A 16,089-nucleotide genomic window follows, 5' to 3' on the forward strand; every position below is an offset into this window, starting at 1 on the left:
GCAGCTGAGGTAATTAAATAAGCACATGCAATTGTTGGAAGATAGTCACATTCAAAAAATGAAGTCACTCAGCGTTGGCCCGGGGCACACTTCTACATTTCTGGATATAAAACTCATTCAGAAAATGAATTTTGACTTTTGTACTGGTGGACCCGAGAAAAACATCGTATAATACACAGCATGTACCCACACACAAAAATTAACTTTTTAAGTCAACTAGCATGAAAGGCATGTGGCATCTGCAGCTTACAAGGTTGTGAAAGAGAAACAGTATCATATATATATATATATATATATATATATATATATATATATATATACACACACACACACACACACACACTACTCCACAACTATTTTGGGAAACAATATTCAAGTTCTTTCCTCTCCACCAGCATTTTTATAAACTTAAGAAATGGCAGGCTTCCCCATCTGTTTTTCGCAAGACAGCTAAGTTATATATGGAATATACAATTAGATATTTCACTTTCACTCTGTAACAGGTTTTCTTCCAGGTGAATATTCAAAATCAGTGCAAATTGCTTTTAAACAATATTTTAGTAGGCATTAAAGTGCTAAAATTCAAAGATGGTTTGATGCATAGGAGCCTCAAAACAGAGAAACAGTCAGAAAAACTAACAAGTGCATGTATAAATGGCATGTATAAATGGCATGTATAAATGGCATTTCTAACCTTTAATACAATTTATGGGGATGTTTTGGATAGCCTATAAAGCATTCAAATAAAGGAATTAATTTAATACAATGGTACCTCAGGTTACATATGCTTCAGGTTACATACGCTTCAGGTTACAGACTCCACTAACCGAGAAAAAGTGCTTCAGGTTAAGAACTTTGCTTCAGGATAAGAACAGAAATAGTGCTCCGGCAGCGCAGCAGCAGCAGCAGGAGGCCCCACTATTACCCCTAGGAAACCCTCAGAGCCCCAGAATGCTTCCTTACTCCATTTTGAATGCAAGAAGTATAGTTACTTTTTAAATGTATGCAGTTATTAAGGTTGATGTTGTCAAATGAAAACTTGTCCCTTGTCATCTGGCAGCATGGCTTGATTGAAGTTACAGTGGTACCTCAGGTTACATACGCTTCAGGTTATAGACTCTACTAACTCAGAAGTAGTACTTCAGGTTAAGAACTTTGCTTCAGGATGAGAACAGAAATCGGGCTCTGGCGGCGTGGCAGCAGCAGGAGGCCCCATTAGCTAAAGTGGTGCTTCAGGTTAAGAACAGTTTCAGGTTAAGTACGGACCTCTGGAACGAATTAAGTACTTAACCCGAGGTACCACTGTACAATCCCATGTATCATACTCAGAAGTAGGTCTTTTAGAGTGCACTGGTGCTTACTCCCAAGTAAGTGTATGCAGAATTGTAATGTTATTTAATTAAACAGCAAAGCAAAGAATGGGTTCCAAGTAGCCTGGCGTGATTTTTAAAAACTAATTTTAGATGTTAAATGGTTCTTCATGTAATAGTTCGCATTCCATATCCATTAAGGAATGATGCTTTGTAGAACATCTTGGTTACTTGGAGAACAAGTTAGCCAAAAAGAAAAAAGAAAAAAAGAGAGCAAACTGCTATTTTCACAGAGATTTAGCAAAGCAATTATTCCACCTCAATTCAGGCATAATCTGGTTACGATTAGTGAGTTGGCTACTCACTTTAATGATTCAGAGAGTGAATTGGCTGCCCTCTTTAATGATTCTAAACATCTTCTCAAATTTGTCAGTGGAATTTTTCCAGACTCACCATCTAGACTTCTTCAGATTATGGATATGAACTACAAAATGTTTGTGCAGAAACCGGGATATAGAAGTCTTTCCTCCCTTATCACGTTGTTGCTGTGCTGGAGACACCAACACTGATTCATCTCATCTACTTCTAGAAGCTGCAAAAAAAGGACTTCTTGATATAAACTGCCTGCCCAGGTACAGTCTATAACTGTATGACTGTATAACCAGCAGAGTGGCCACTCTTCAGGGAAGATGGTGGTAGTTATAACAGAACTCTATGGGGACCATTTAATAGCCTTTACAGTCATACCTCAGGTTGAAGTAGCTTTGGGTTGAGCATTTTCGGGTTGCACTCCACGGCGACCCGGAAATAACGGAATGTGTTACTTCCTGGTTTCGCCGCTCGCGCATACGCAGGCACTCAAAATGAGGTCACGCGCATGCGCGGAAGCAGCAAATCACGACCCATGCATGTGCAGATGTGGGTTGTGTTCGCTTCAGGATGCGAACGAGGCTCCGGAATGGATCCCATTCGAATCCAGGATTTTAGTCTAGCTTAACGTGCAGCTTCCAGATAAAAACGGTACAAGTCAATGTGGGATGAATATGCTTGCTATGTTATAAACCTGGAATGCAGCCATCCTTGGGGGTGGGGGATAACTCAGTATTTGTTGAACTAGCTTACAAGAACATAACAGCCACTAAGATGTTATACTTGGGGTTAATCCATGCTATATTTTATAGCTTTCTGCGCCTCCATTTTCTTGGCTGTCCACATCCAGATTTTCTCAAACCGGGGATACTCTGCAGAGCCCTGCTATGAGAAAATCCAGATTGAGGGAGGGAAAGGCTGTGATTTGGAGAATGTCATATTAAATGCTTGTGTGGATCGGTCCATAGTATTAAACCTACAGAGTTATTCTTCCTTACAGGAGTCCAGTCCAAAACAACACCAGTTAATCCTAAAATTAGAGTGAAACGGTCCTCCGACCTCCAGTGTTAGATTTACCAGGAAGCAGATTAAGGCTGTCTGGTTACAGCCAGTAATTATGGACTATATTATTTCCAAAGGAAACCAGAAAGCCTTGCTGTTACAGTGAGGTGGCCCTTATGATAGGAGAAACTATACAGCATGGGAAACACATCCTTACACTCCCTGTGGTCTTGAACCAAACAGACCACGAGTCCTTTGAGGGCTTCCCCTTTATAAGGAACTCTTCAAAGAAGTTGAACAACAGTTGCAGTAGACTGCCGGTGATTTCTGCCACTCCCAGTCCTTGGGACCAGACTAACCGCATAGCAGTTGGGTGCAGAAGGGGTGAGTGATGCTACTGAAGACTTCAGTCCTTTCTCAAAGTCTCTTCTTTCCTTCCTTTGGCCTCAGCAACTGTCTGGTCTGCCCAGGACATATTGTGGATCTAGCTGGTCAACAGGCACAAAGGAACATAGGCACCTTCTTCCCTACTGGCTAAATGGCCAGAAAGGTTTTGTGTTTTTTTGTTTTTCACCAGCACCAAACCGACCTGATCGTGAGTTTAGCTTCTGGGTGGCTGTCAGTGTAGGATAGGTTGGCAAGTACAGTGAAGGCTCTGGAGAAGAAAAATGAGCTCCCTGAGTCACGTGCTAAAATGAAGGAAAACTTCCTCAGACCTGTCCCTTTCAAGGCCATGAAGATAGAGGAGACAAGGGAAGGTCTTCTACCTGGAATTCACCTTATTATGAGGCCTTGTGGGGTGGTGATGTAGACAGACTCATACTGGCACTTGTGAAGACCACGAGCGGGAGAAGGTTCATCCAATGGTCCCAAACTTGGAGGTTCACCCAGAAAAGAAGTTGAAGAAGGAAAGCTCTTTTACCTGATAGGGAATCCATAGGAGGAGGAGGGAGTTGATTATGGTGAGCTGTGTGACAACTGAAGATCCCATAAAGGATCAATTAAATTGTTGCCTATTTGAAACTCAAAGCTACTCTGTTCTCTCTTTATTCTGTGGGCTTAATAGGTCTAGAAAGGTACTAGATGAGTCTGGCCAGAAGTCAGTGGTCTAGCTTCAGTTCTCTATTGTTGTTGTTGTTTAGTTGTTTAGTCGTGTCCGACTCTTCTTGACTCCATGGACCAGAGCACGCCAGGCACTCCTGTCTTCCATTGCCTCCTGCAATTTGGTCAAACTCATGCTGCTAGCTTCGAGAACACTGTCCAACCATCTCGTCCTCTGTCGTCCCCTTCTCCTTGTGCCCTCCGTCTTTCCCAACATCAGGGTCTTTTCCAGGGAGTCTTCTCTTCTCATGAGGTGGCCAAAGTATTGGAGCCTCAGCTTCAGGATCTGTCCTTCCGGGGAGCAATCAGGGCTGATTTCCTTCAGAATGGATAGGTTTGATCTTCTTGTAGTCCATGGGACTCTCAAGAGTCTCCTCCAGCACCATAATTCAAAAGCATCAATTCCCTTCATGGATCACTGCCTTGATGTGGCAAAGGGGCTTGAATAACTCAGAGAAGCTATGAACTATGCTGAGCAGGGCACCCAAGATAGACAGGTCATAGTGGAGAGTTTTGACCAAATGTGATCCACCTGGAGGAGGAACCGGCAAGCCACTCCAGTATCCCTGCCAAGAAAACTCCATGGACGAAGACAACAGTTCTCTCTTCGTTCTCTTCGTTCTCTTTCTTGTTTCACTGGTAGGTTTCTCCTAAACCACCTCCATGCTCCTGTATCCATGAGCGCATGAAGACACAATGACCTGTTTTCTAACAAGTAAGATCACTAGTCCATCTACCCGGAACGAATTCCCCAAAGTCTCAAGCAGACATCTTTATCAGCCCTGTTACTTCGAATTCTTTTAGTTGAAGGTACACATAATTGAACCAAGAACTCTTACCACTATTCTTCCATAGAGCTTTGGGTTCTTCTTAGAAACTACTGAATGGATTTTTATTATACCAAGCATTTCTATATATCATTCTCTCCATGTGGTTTGCAAAATAGTTGGGAAAAAACAATATTTTCATCCAGGCTTTTTCATCCTTTCTCTATTCCGGTCTTGTGTCTCCACCCCTCCTCTCCCTTTGGTCTTTTTGTTGTAAACCTTTGCACATGATCTGTACATTCTGACCAGTTCTTGTACCACCACAATTAAATACTGTTACTATATACTCATAATAAAGAAATAAACATTGGTGCTGTTGGTGGGAAATTGTCTTGGTGCAATTGCATTTGCATATTTGTCAGTAGTGCTGGCAGTACAGTGGTACCTCGGGTTAAGTACTTAATTCGTTCCGGAGGTCCGTTCTTAACCTGAAACTGTTATTAACCTGAAGCACCACTTTAGCTAATGGGGCCTCCTGCTGCTGCTGCTCCGTCAGAGCATGATTTCTGTTCTCATCCTGAAGCGAAGTTCTTAACCTGAAGCATTATTTCTGGGTTAGCAGAGTCTGTAACCTGAAGCGTATGTAACCCAAGGTATACCACTGTAACTGCATTAAATCCATTCAGCTCTTAGATTCATATTAACCAGTAGTTGAAGTTCAGGTCTCCATCACATCATACCTTCAGAGCTGTCCCCTGAGTTATGTGATAAAACAAATCTGTTTCATTTCCATTTGACATTTCCATTGATGTCCTCCCACCTAGACCATTTCTTCTGATGGTAAATCTGATAGTGCCTGTTTAAACATATCTCTCCACAACTCAAACAAGCGATAAATTAAGGTAAACAAAGAAAAGCCTTTTGAACTCTGTGGCCTTTCAGTGAGAAAGATTATCCCCAATCAGCTTCATGCCCTTATGAACAAACTTTCTCCTTGTAATTTGTTAGAAAAACTCAAAATACCATGAAAGTTTGTGGAAATGCCATGCCATAATTTATTCTTCTAAGATGAAGGAATCTGCAATTTTTAAAGAAAACTAATCTTAGATTCGGAAGGATTTCCGTTGATGTTGGGGAGGGAATAAGAAAGAAAATGTGTAGATAAAAATGAGCATAAACTTCTAGATAGATGACTGACTCAGATTGGTCATGGTCAATGTTGATCATTTCAGAGGATAAAGAGGGACCTATTTTTAAAAACCCAGTTTTCAGTCCCATCAGTTTCTGCATACTATTTTATGCTCAATAATAATAATAATAATAATAATAATAAAATAATAAATTTTTATTTATATCCCGCCCTCCCCAGCTGAAGCTGGGCTCAGGGCGGCTAACAACAATAAAATAATACAACATTCTAAAATCATTTCATTATAAAATTAAACTCAAATCAAATTGATGGCAACCATTGGGCTAGAGTTCTGTGAAGACTGTCAAAGGAGGGAGTCAGGCTGCGCCTTGACCAAAGGCCTGGTGGAACAGCTCTGCCTTGCAGGCCCTGCGGAAAGATGTCAAGTCCTGCAGGGCCCTAGTCTCTTGTGACAGAGCGTTCCACCAGATCGGAGCCACAGCTGAAAAAGCCCTGGCTCTAGTGGAGGCCAGCCTAACCTCTCTGTGGCCCGGGACCTTCAGGATGTTTTTGTTTGAAGACCGTAAGTTCCTCTGTGGGACATACCAGGAGAGAATATCTGGAGAAAATGTATACTCAAACTGGTACTTTCTGACATTTTAGATAAATAAATGTAGCTTACATTTGCTTGATCTGCATGTCCCCATTCCTACCCTTGGTTTACCAGGAAAATGTTTAGAAGTTTAAAGGAGGGAAAGACAAAGAGTAGAGGTGAGCAAAGTGAGATCAAGGTTTCAGATCAAACAGCAGCTATCACCATATGGCAGGCAAGCTACGACTGTGGCAACTCATCCTGTAGATCAGGACAATCTCCACTACAATGCCATCAGCAGCAAGAGAGAGAGAGAGAGAGAGAGAGAGAGAGAGAGAGAATTGTGTAGAAGAAGCTGCCTAATATATTCCAAGTGACAATTAGAGTCTGCTTGCGCTGTTTTGCAAAGAAGAATCAAGCGCTTAAACCAGCTATAGGCTATTAACATCTGATGATGCACCTATAGGATGCACAGTGTAATATGCGGCTGTAAGCAAACAGAACCATCTGCCTTTGACTGGGCCAATTTTACCATATATATATATATACATACATACACACAGACACAAACCTTGTGGACTTGGGGAGAGAAAAGGAAAAATATAAGTAGCAAAAATTCCCACAGGTGGCGCTGTGGGTTAAACCACAGAGCCTAGAACTTGCCGATCAGAAGGTTGGCGGTTTGAATCCCCGCAACGGGGTGAGCTCCCGTTGCTCAGTCCCTGCTCCTGCCCACCTAGCAGTTCGAAAGCACGCCAGTGCAAGTAGATAAATAGGTACCGTTGTGGCGGGAAGGTAAACGGTGTTTCCGTGCGCTGCTCTGGTTCGCCAGAAGCGGCTTCGTCATGCTGGCTACATGACCCGGAAGCTGTACGCGGGCTCCCTCGGCCAATAAAGCGAGATGAGCGCCGCAACCCCAGAGTCGGTCACGACTGGACCTAATGGTCAGGGGTCCCTTTACCTTTACCTTTTTTAAGTATATTGACACCTATCAGAACAAGTAACAATACACTGTGCAAAAAAAGTATTCAGTTTTGACTATTCATCCATAGTCCGCATTGTACCCACATGCCGGAAAAACTGAGACACCCAACATGCAAATGTTTAAAAGCTGGCAGTTACACTTTAAGCAACTACTTTTCAGTATCAGTTAAATGCCATTTCCCCAAAACCCAACAGTTTTGAGTCTAAACAAGCAAACTGAACTGCAGCTTAAACCTCAACTTTTCCACCCAATTTCACTTTAAAATCCTATCAAACCTGGCAAATCTGCAAGTTTTAACAACAGTAAACTAAACTAACTCTAGTCCTCACCAAAAAAAAAAAAAAAAAAAATATGCGGGCAAGCTATTTTCAATGTTCTTCGGTTGAAATCAGATTTTGGAATGGAAGCCAACAATGTCTTCATAGCTGTAGCGCTGTTCCACAGATTACAGCCAGCCAACCAGGATATGCCATTGACTCTCTTCAGCCTCAGAGCCACTGTCAACAACACCCCTGTCCTTCTTCTATATGGTTCCGCAGGCATGCAGATTAATAAAAGGCTAAAGGAAAAGAATAATTGCTTTGCTTTAAATCATTCCAGGATTTTACATCATCCCAGCTGCCCATACTCTCTCCACCCACCCTGAAATATCCTGGGACTTCTGCTCATTGCAGAAACCATTGCTGTTGTCGCTGGGTCTGATTCCGATTTCTAGCTGGTGCAATCCAGGATAAAATCTGCTGAACTCCTACCAGTAGTTAACTGCAGTCTCCAGGGAACTGTTGATACATTCAAAGATTCAAAGGTTGTTTCAAGTCCAGCAGGGCCCAAGCAAAGACATAAATGGCCTCACCTGCCCATAAAGCCAAGCCATGGTTTACAACTCTGTGCTTGAGCTGTAATGAGCTGAAGCAAAGCCTTGAGCTTGCATGCTCCCCTTTTCCCTCTCCTTCTCCCTGCGCTCATTCCCTAAATCTCAGCCTGGTTGTTTGGACCAGGGATCATATCACAAACTCCGAACAAAACAAGCCAACTTCAACATGGGTCACGTTTAACAAACCATGGGTTTGTTTAACTAACAAGAGTTCACGATAAACCAAGATTCCTGCAAAGCTTGAGAAAAAATGAAAGTAAACACTGCCCAAATCCTTCCTACACGTTGCTACAGCAGCCTCTGTTCCTGGGGTGGGGGTTGTTTGCTACCCTAGGCAAATTAAAAATTAGGTGATCCACAATGAGTGTTATCGTATGCAGGATGATATTAGCACATTCTTGGGCCCTGATCCTTAGCACCAGCTCAACTTGACTTTGGAGATACGTTTGCATATGTTATTGTTATTTTATTGTATACGTTTTATTCTGTAACTCACCTTGTTAGTTTTACAATGAGACGTTGTCTATAAATTATTTTAAACAAATGAACAATTTATGCATGAATGTGATCAGAGCCTACCTGATTTTGAGGCTCAGCCCAGAGGTTTTGACAGTTAAGTTTGGTTGGTTCTTTTGGGGGGGGAGAGATAGAGGAGTCAGAGTGAGTTAGAGACGGGGACAAGACTGAGAGGGAATAGAGTGACAGCGTTTCGAATATATTTTAAAACTTGTTTGTGTTTGAAATAAACTTTAATCTTCATTGTTAACTCTACCTGACTGAGACTCAATACTTCACTGGAAAACCCTGGGTTCCCCCCCCAAAAAATTGGTGGCAGCGGAAGGATAAAGTAGTGGTGTACATGTCAATAGTCCGTGAAACAACCGGGGGCGCTATACGAATGCCACAATGTGTAAAGGACAGCAGAAAGAATAACCTTTTCCCAAAAGAAGGAAAAAATACAGGAGGTGGTGAAAGAAAGCACCCCAAAAAAACATACAAGACTGGGAGAATGCTACGATTACAAGCCTTACCAAACCACCACAAGTGCTGAAGGAAGCAAAGGAGCCTGGGTAATGGAGCACAGACCCACTGTAGTAACACGATCTCTCTGTCTGGGTCTGGGCAGAGTTCGGGAGACTCCTCCTCTCGCTCATCAGTCGTTCTTCCACTGCAAAGCCTGGGGCCAGGAAGCGGCTGTCCCTCTTGAGCAGCAGGTAGAGCTCCTGAGCAAAAGCTGGTATTCTCAGCAGCACCTCGTCCCCGTCCTCTGAAGAAGGCGACAGAGGTGAGGGAGGGGGCAGCTGAGAAGTAGTGTTCGATCCCTGAGGAAGAGGAGACCAGTGATAGAACTCCTGAGACTCATATTCGTCCTCGGAGACCTCGTCCTCAGAGGTCTCCCCAACCGGCTGCAGCTGCCTGTCAGATGAGGAAGAAACTGAGCGGACTTCGCGAGAGCTGCCCACCACCTGAGTGGATGCAGAGGTAGCACTAAGATTGCTGCTACTGTTCCCACAGTTTCCATCAGTGCTGCAGCTGCCTCCTGCGCCGCTGCCTCCATTGGGTTCTTGCTGGCCTCTGCTCCATAGTGCTGGGTAGACAATCTCCCACTCCTCAGAGTCTCCCAAAGGTTGCAGACCTGCATAGGGGAGGGGGGGAAAGATAGGCTGAAGTTTAATGCCAGAACCGCTCCCTGACTTTAACAGTTGCCACAAATGAGAGATCAATATTGGAGCCAGACTTCAGGTGTGTCCGTTTCATTTCAATGCTTCAACTACGCTTGGGGAAGGGAAGAGGTAACTATCCATACAGTGGTACCTCGGGTTACATATGCTTCAGGTTACATACGCTTCAGGTTACAGACTCTGCTAACCCAGAAATAGTGCTTCAGGTTAAGAACTTTGCTTCAGGATGAGAACAGAAATCGGGCTCCAGTGGCGCGGCCGCAGCAGGAGGCGCCATTAGCTAAAGTGGTGCTTCAGGTTAAGAACAGTTTCAGGTTAAGTACGGACCTCCGGAACAAATTACCGTATTTTTTGCTCTATAAGACTCACTTTTTCCCTCCTAAAAAGGGGAAATGTGTGTGCGTCTTATGGAGCGAATGCAGGCTGCACAGCTATCCCAGAAGCCAGAACAGCAAGAGGGATTGCTGCTTTCACTGCGCAGTTATCCCTCTTGCTGTTCTGGCTTCTGAGATTCAGAATTTTTTTTCTTGTTTTCCTCCTCCAAAAACTAGATGTGTCTTGTGGTCTGGTGTGTCTTATAGAGCGAAAAATACAGTAAGTATTCAACCTGAGGTACCACTGTATTCTGTTAGTCTCCAATTGCATGCCAAGGCCCCATGACCCACAGTCTCCTGGTGGATAAATAAAACACACAAACAAGCAGATTTTGGTTTATGGGTTCAAACAGGCCACAACTTTATTGGTTACAGATGTGAGCGGTTTGGCTTAGGCATTGGGTGAAGCCAAACTATATCTCGACTCCCGCCAGTCTGTTGGGAGTCCAACTAAGGATAAACCACCGATAGGAGGAGCCCTAAGACATACATTAAAAAGGAGCGCCCCAATGGGTCCCCGTTGGGGTAGTGACATGGCCCTGGCCCACGTCCGGGCATCGGACAGAATCCACACCCCTGGATCCCTTTAAAGGGGTACACTTAATGAGGAGGGGCAAGCAGAGGCTACAACCTTCCCTCCATCTAAACAAGGGCTTACCCAATGCGAAGGATGTAAGAGGACGGCCTCCCCACCGCATTGGATGGGGAGGCGACGGCAGGGAGTGCACCAGTCTCCAGCCCTCAGCCAGGTGACACAGGGCCCGGCTGCAATGCCGGCCACCAAATAAGGTAAGAGGACTTCCCATCAACCCCAGTCAACATAATGACATAATGGTCCAGGGTGATGGGAGTTTACATATGCTGGAAGCCACTCAGAGTGGCTGGGGCAACCCAGTCATATGGGCGGGGTACAAATAAATTAGTAGTAGTAGTAGTAGTAGTAGTGTTTTTACAAACAAACCTCAAAGTGGTTTACAAAAAAGCAAAAGAATGAAATCAAGGAAAAATTACAGCAATAGTTAAAAACATACAAAAAGTTAAAATACTACAACCGATCAAAATTCTCAACTTTCTAAGCATCTAAACGATAATGTTTTTAGCAAGCACCAAAAAGAATGCAACAGGCAGAGAGTTTTAAAGTGAAGGTGCTGCCACACTAGATGACCAAGTTTTTACAAATGCATGGTAATTCATACAACAAGCTGGAGTCTTATAACATCTGGAGGACCAAAGGTTCTCCATCCTTGGCCAACACAGTGACATAACTAGAGTTGGATTTGAATGCTGTGTTTTTTCTTTCTGTGTGCTAGGCTATACAAGATCCGAGATGATATAATATCACCTATGTTAAAGAAGGGTGAAAATGCTTAAATTCATACCAGTGTTGAAGACTGTTGCATGTTTTAAAAAATAAAGGCCCCGATTCAACTAAGTAGGTGCAATAGCAGAAGCTAGCACAGGTCCTGCTAGCACAGTTGGACTTTCCCTCCTCTCCTCCCCCCAATCTGGGGGGTCTTGAGAACCCCCAGATCAAGCAGGGGGGAGAGAGGGGAGATCATTCCATCAGACAAGTTAAATGCTTGCACTGACAGAATGATTAGAAGAGCCCAATGTTGAATATACTTCCTCTCTAAGTATAAACTGTGTCCTTTTTTAAACTAAATATAACCCAAAGCTTCTTTTTAAATTATAAGGCATTAAATAGGGATGATATATTATCCATTTTAATAGTTCTGTTTAATATTTCAAGGGGGTGTGGAGTAGGGGCTGATTTTGCTTCTCTCACCAGGTGGCTTCAGGCAGGGCACTTTCTCTCATTCCCATCTCCCCATCTGTAGCACAATGATAATAATTTCCTCTGATTATGAACCTGGGTGGTTAAGTGCTATCAGTATGGTTTGGAACCGGGCCACCGGAAAAGAAAGTTGTGGTAATTTAATAGCTGGGGGATGTGCAGAAATATACATTTGTAGCTTAAAAGAAAATGTCCATTAAAAAAAAGTTATTTCTATAAAAAAAAGGAAAGAAAGAAAAAACCTTCAGAAGGAGCTGCAGTTTCCAGGGCTTTTCTACTCTTGGGGGGAAAACGGGAACTGGTAGTGGGACAGAGACTGTGGTTGAAGGGAAAGGAAAAACCTCTTTCCCAGGGATGGATCCCGGTGGGTTGGAGATACAGTTTTACCTTAGAAGTCAAATGGAATCCGTTCCAGAAGTCCATTTGACTTCCAAAACGTTCAAAAACCAAAGTGCAGTTTCTTATTGGCTGCAGGAAGCTCCTGCAGCCAATTGGAAGCTGCGGAAGCCCCATTGGATGTTCGGTTTCCAAAAATCATTTGAAAACCGGAACACTCACTTCCAGGTTTCAGTCGTTTGGGAGTCAACCCGACTGTACAGTGGTACCTCGGGTTACAGACGCTTCAGGCTACAGATGCTTCAGGTTACAGACTCCGCTAACCCAGAAATAGTACCTCGGGTTAAGAACTTTACTTCAGGATGAGCACAGAAATTGTGCGGTGGTGGTGCGGCGGCAGTGGGAGGCCCCATTAGCTAAAGTGGTGCCTCAGATTAAGAACAGTTTCAGGTTAAGAACGGACCTCCAGAACGGATTAAGTTCTAAGCCTGAGGTTTTGTTGTAGGTAGATAGCAACTTAAAAAGAAGAGATATCACCTTGCCAACAAAGGTCCGTATAGTTAAAGTTATGGTTTTCCCAGTAGTGATGTATGGAAGTGAGAGCTGGACCGTAAAGAAGGCTGATTGCAGAAGAATTGATGCTTTTGAATTATGGTGCTGGAGGAGACTCTTGAGAGTCCCATGGACTGCAAGAAGAACAAACCTCTCCATTCTGAAGGAAATCAGCCCTGAGTGCTCACTGGAAGGACAGATCCTGAAGCTGAGGCTCCAATACTTTGGCCACCTCATGAGAAGAGAAGACTCCCTGGAAAAGACCCTGATGTTGGGAAAGATGGAGGGCATAAGGAGAAGGGGACGACAGAGGACGAGATGGTTGGATAGTATTCTCGAAGCTACCAGCATGAGTTTGACCAAACTGGGGGAGGCAGTGGAAGACAGGAGTGCCTGGCGTGCTCTGGTCCATGGGGGTCACGAAGAGTCGGACACGACTAAACAAATAAACAACAACAAGAATTGTTGTTGTTGGCATCCGTTGGTCTCAAGAGACATTTTGTCGCTGGCCCCACTTATAATACTAACCATTACATCGTAAGAATGACACTGGGAATCCGTATGAACATAGAAACCTGCCATATGCTAAGTCTAGACCAATGGTCCATTTTGCTCAGCACAGCTGCTCTCCAGGGTTTCATACGCGGAGCCTCTCTCAGCCCTACCTGAAGATGTCAGGAGTTGAACTGGGAAACTTCCGCATGTATTCCACAGCCCTCCTCCATCACTTTTGACACTATGGAATTTCAGGTGTTGGTTATTACATGGTTATTATTCACATCTTACAAAAGCAGAATACAAACAGGACACCGTACAAAGAGGTGCAGAACGCCATTCGTCAAGTCTTCTCGCATTTCACATGGCATGTGCCGTATTCTAGAAGTCCAGAGTACAGCAAAATTACTATACAGGAACAAGCCAGATTCAACGCTCAGCAGTCCCGTCCCATCCTATCCCGCGTCCCCCTGGCTCCTCTGCAATATGGATTTTTTTTACACACAATAAGGAAAGTGCTATCTGGCATATTCTTCTACTCATGCAAAAGCCTTACAGAACAACAGACCTCACTGCACAGGAAATAGCTGCGAAGCACTCTGCAGTTAGCTTAGGTGAAGCAGGCAATGTACTGTATAGAGAAACAGAGTTTCCTTGCAACTGGCTACCTAGTCTTGCTCATCAAAGGAAACAAGGCTACAAAAGTAATTCAATTTATTCAATGTTGACCCTTAATGCTTGGACTTGATCCATATAAAAGAAAGACAATTAAGAGAGCTCTTGTCTCAGGGGAATATGTGTTCTGCCTTTTGAACCCAGAGAGAGGTAAGGAGGCATTGGAACTGAGGAAGAGATAGGAATTAACTTGGCCAGTTGCATTTGCAAAGTATGTTGCATGCACTGCGTGAAAATACAGCATATATATCGTTTCTGCTTTTTAATGTGTTCTTTTACAGCACAGTTTCTAGAGACCTAAACTTCACAGATCTCCTTATAGGTAATGAGAACACAAGAGATCACTGCTAGGGAATGAAAGCTCACAGTCTGAATGTTATATAAGACACATTTTGAAGAAACGTTTGTAGGAGGACACATTCTCGTAAACTATGCCAAACCAAGATATTGTCTTAGGGTGTGTATCAGAGAGTGCATCACTGCAAGGAAGGCAGAGAATGAGTTCCCTCCTGTTTTATACTGGCTAGTAAAAGAAGCGCTTAATCTGAGTGGCGGCTTAACATTCAGTCTTATACTGCCAACAATTAGAAAGCGTTTGCACGGCTAACTGGAGAGCTGTCCGACTCTGAACATGTGCAGAGTGCTGTATTCCTCACATCCACGCCTGGGGCTGTGCATTTGGTGAGGGGATTGGGCCAAGGCATTCCAGGCAACCTGGAGCCCGATAACTCGCAGAGATATTGGTGCAACACGAGAATCTTCCTGTGCAAAAGTTTGCGCTCGCCCAGGATCCTCAAATCCAGATCTTTCATCTATCCGCAAGCCCACTTCGTGCCCCACGGCTCCCTGTCCCTTTCCCTGCCCAGTCCGGTAAAACATCCAGAATCTGGACACCACTGGGAAGAATAAGTGTGTCCGTTTATTAAACGGACAAGATTCAAAAAGAAGAAAATTGAGAAGGCAGGGGAGGGAGGAGAGTGTAGGTCTGGCATATGTTCGTATTTCCCCGGACACTACCGGGATTGCAAAGGCAGAAATTCCGGGGGGGGGGGGCGATTTCCAAAACGCGGGGCTTTGTCCTGGATCTTAGGCAAGTCACATTTTTGGGAGCTCAATATTTTGGGGTCTTCCCCCCCAAAAAAAGCTCCACGACTTTCGGGGAGTCCTGTTTTGTTTTTTAACTTTTTGAAATATGGCAACCCTAGGAGAGAGAGAAAAGGCTGAAATTACCTGCAGCGATCCCATTTGACAGGAAGCACAGCTGATAAAAGAGGCAACAAAGACGGCTCAGTCGCATCCCTCGTCTCTCCTCCATCCACGGAGGAGAAGTGGCCGGATCACCTCCCTCGTCTCCCGGTGGCGGGTGTTTTCCTTTTGGTTTGGTGTTTCGTTTTTGGAGAGCGCTTGGCCGCCGATCGCCTCCGAGGGCTTCTTCGCGCCCCGACGTGGAGCTTGCCAAGCCGCCTCTCCCTCCGGTTTGCCGGAGGGGAAATGAGCGAGAGCGCGGGCTTAGCAGCAGCAGCTCCGCGGCAGCTGAAGCGGAGGATCAGCAGCAGCAGCAGCAGCAGCAGCAGCAGCGCGCTCCGGTTCCCAGGAGGAGGCGCTGGGGGTGACCTGCTTTGCAGAAAGGCGGCAAAGCAGAAAAGGCGCCCGAGCGGCAGCGGCAGCCAGCAGCAGCAGCGGAGAAGTGGTGTCACCGGACATGCACACGCGCGCGCCCGGTCCCGCGCGCGCCCGCCCACCCCCGGCCCGATCCGCACCGCCGGCGAGCCGCGGAGAGAGCTCTCCCTGGGTGGCAAGTGGGCGGAGGATTGAAAGCGGACGAGGGGCTCCCCCGAACTCCGGGCGCTCGCCTGCCGCCGATTGGCTACTGGCGGCGCTCCGATTTGCATGCCGCTCTGGCCGGCCCCGCCCCTTTCGCGCACGTGCGTTCGCGGCCCGCGGGGCAGGTAGGTCTGCGGTGGGTCCGGCCAAAGAAAGGGGGGGGGCTTTAGTGGACACACCGGACTGCTGCAGAATGAATGGATGAATGGATGAATCTTGATTTGCAT

The 16,089-nt window shown here is 45.0% G+C and overlaps 1 protein-coding gene across 2 annotated transcripts in view; it reads right to left on the reverse strand.

Annotated features, from left to right (window-relative positions):
• The window catches only part of ADAMTS19 (ADAM metallopeptidase with thrombospondin type 1 motif 19), a 124,588-nt gene extending 108,761 nt beyond the window's left edge, over window positions 1-15,827 (reverse strand). The window contains exons 1-2 of one of the 2 annotated variants that reach the window (XM_083464410.1): window positions 15,269-15,827; window positions 9,161-9,765 (exon numbers count right to left, since the gene is read on the reverse strand). In XM_083464410.1, coding sequence (XP_083320536.1) covers window positions 9,161-9,765; window positions 15,269-15,353 — 690 coding nt within the window. In that variant the 5' untranslated portion in view covers window positions 15,354-15,827. The remainder of the gene's footprint in view (window positions 1-9,160; window positions 9,766-15,268) is intronic. The other variant, XM_083464409.1, reaches the window with a different exon arrangement.
• Between the last annotated feature and the right edge of the window lie 262 nt (window positions 15,828-16,089).

Source organism: Podarcis liolepis (assembly GCF_965112155.1).
Source record: "Podarcis liolepis genome assembly, chromosome: 11".
NCBI lineage: Eukaryota > Metazoa > Chordata > Lepidosauria > Squamata > Lacertidae > Podarcis > Podarcis liolepis.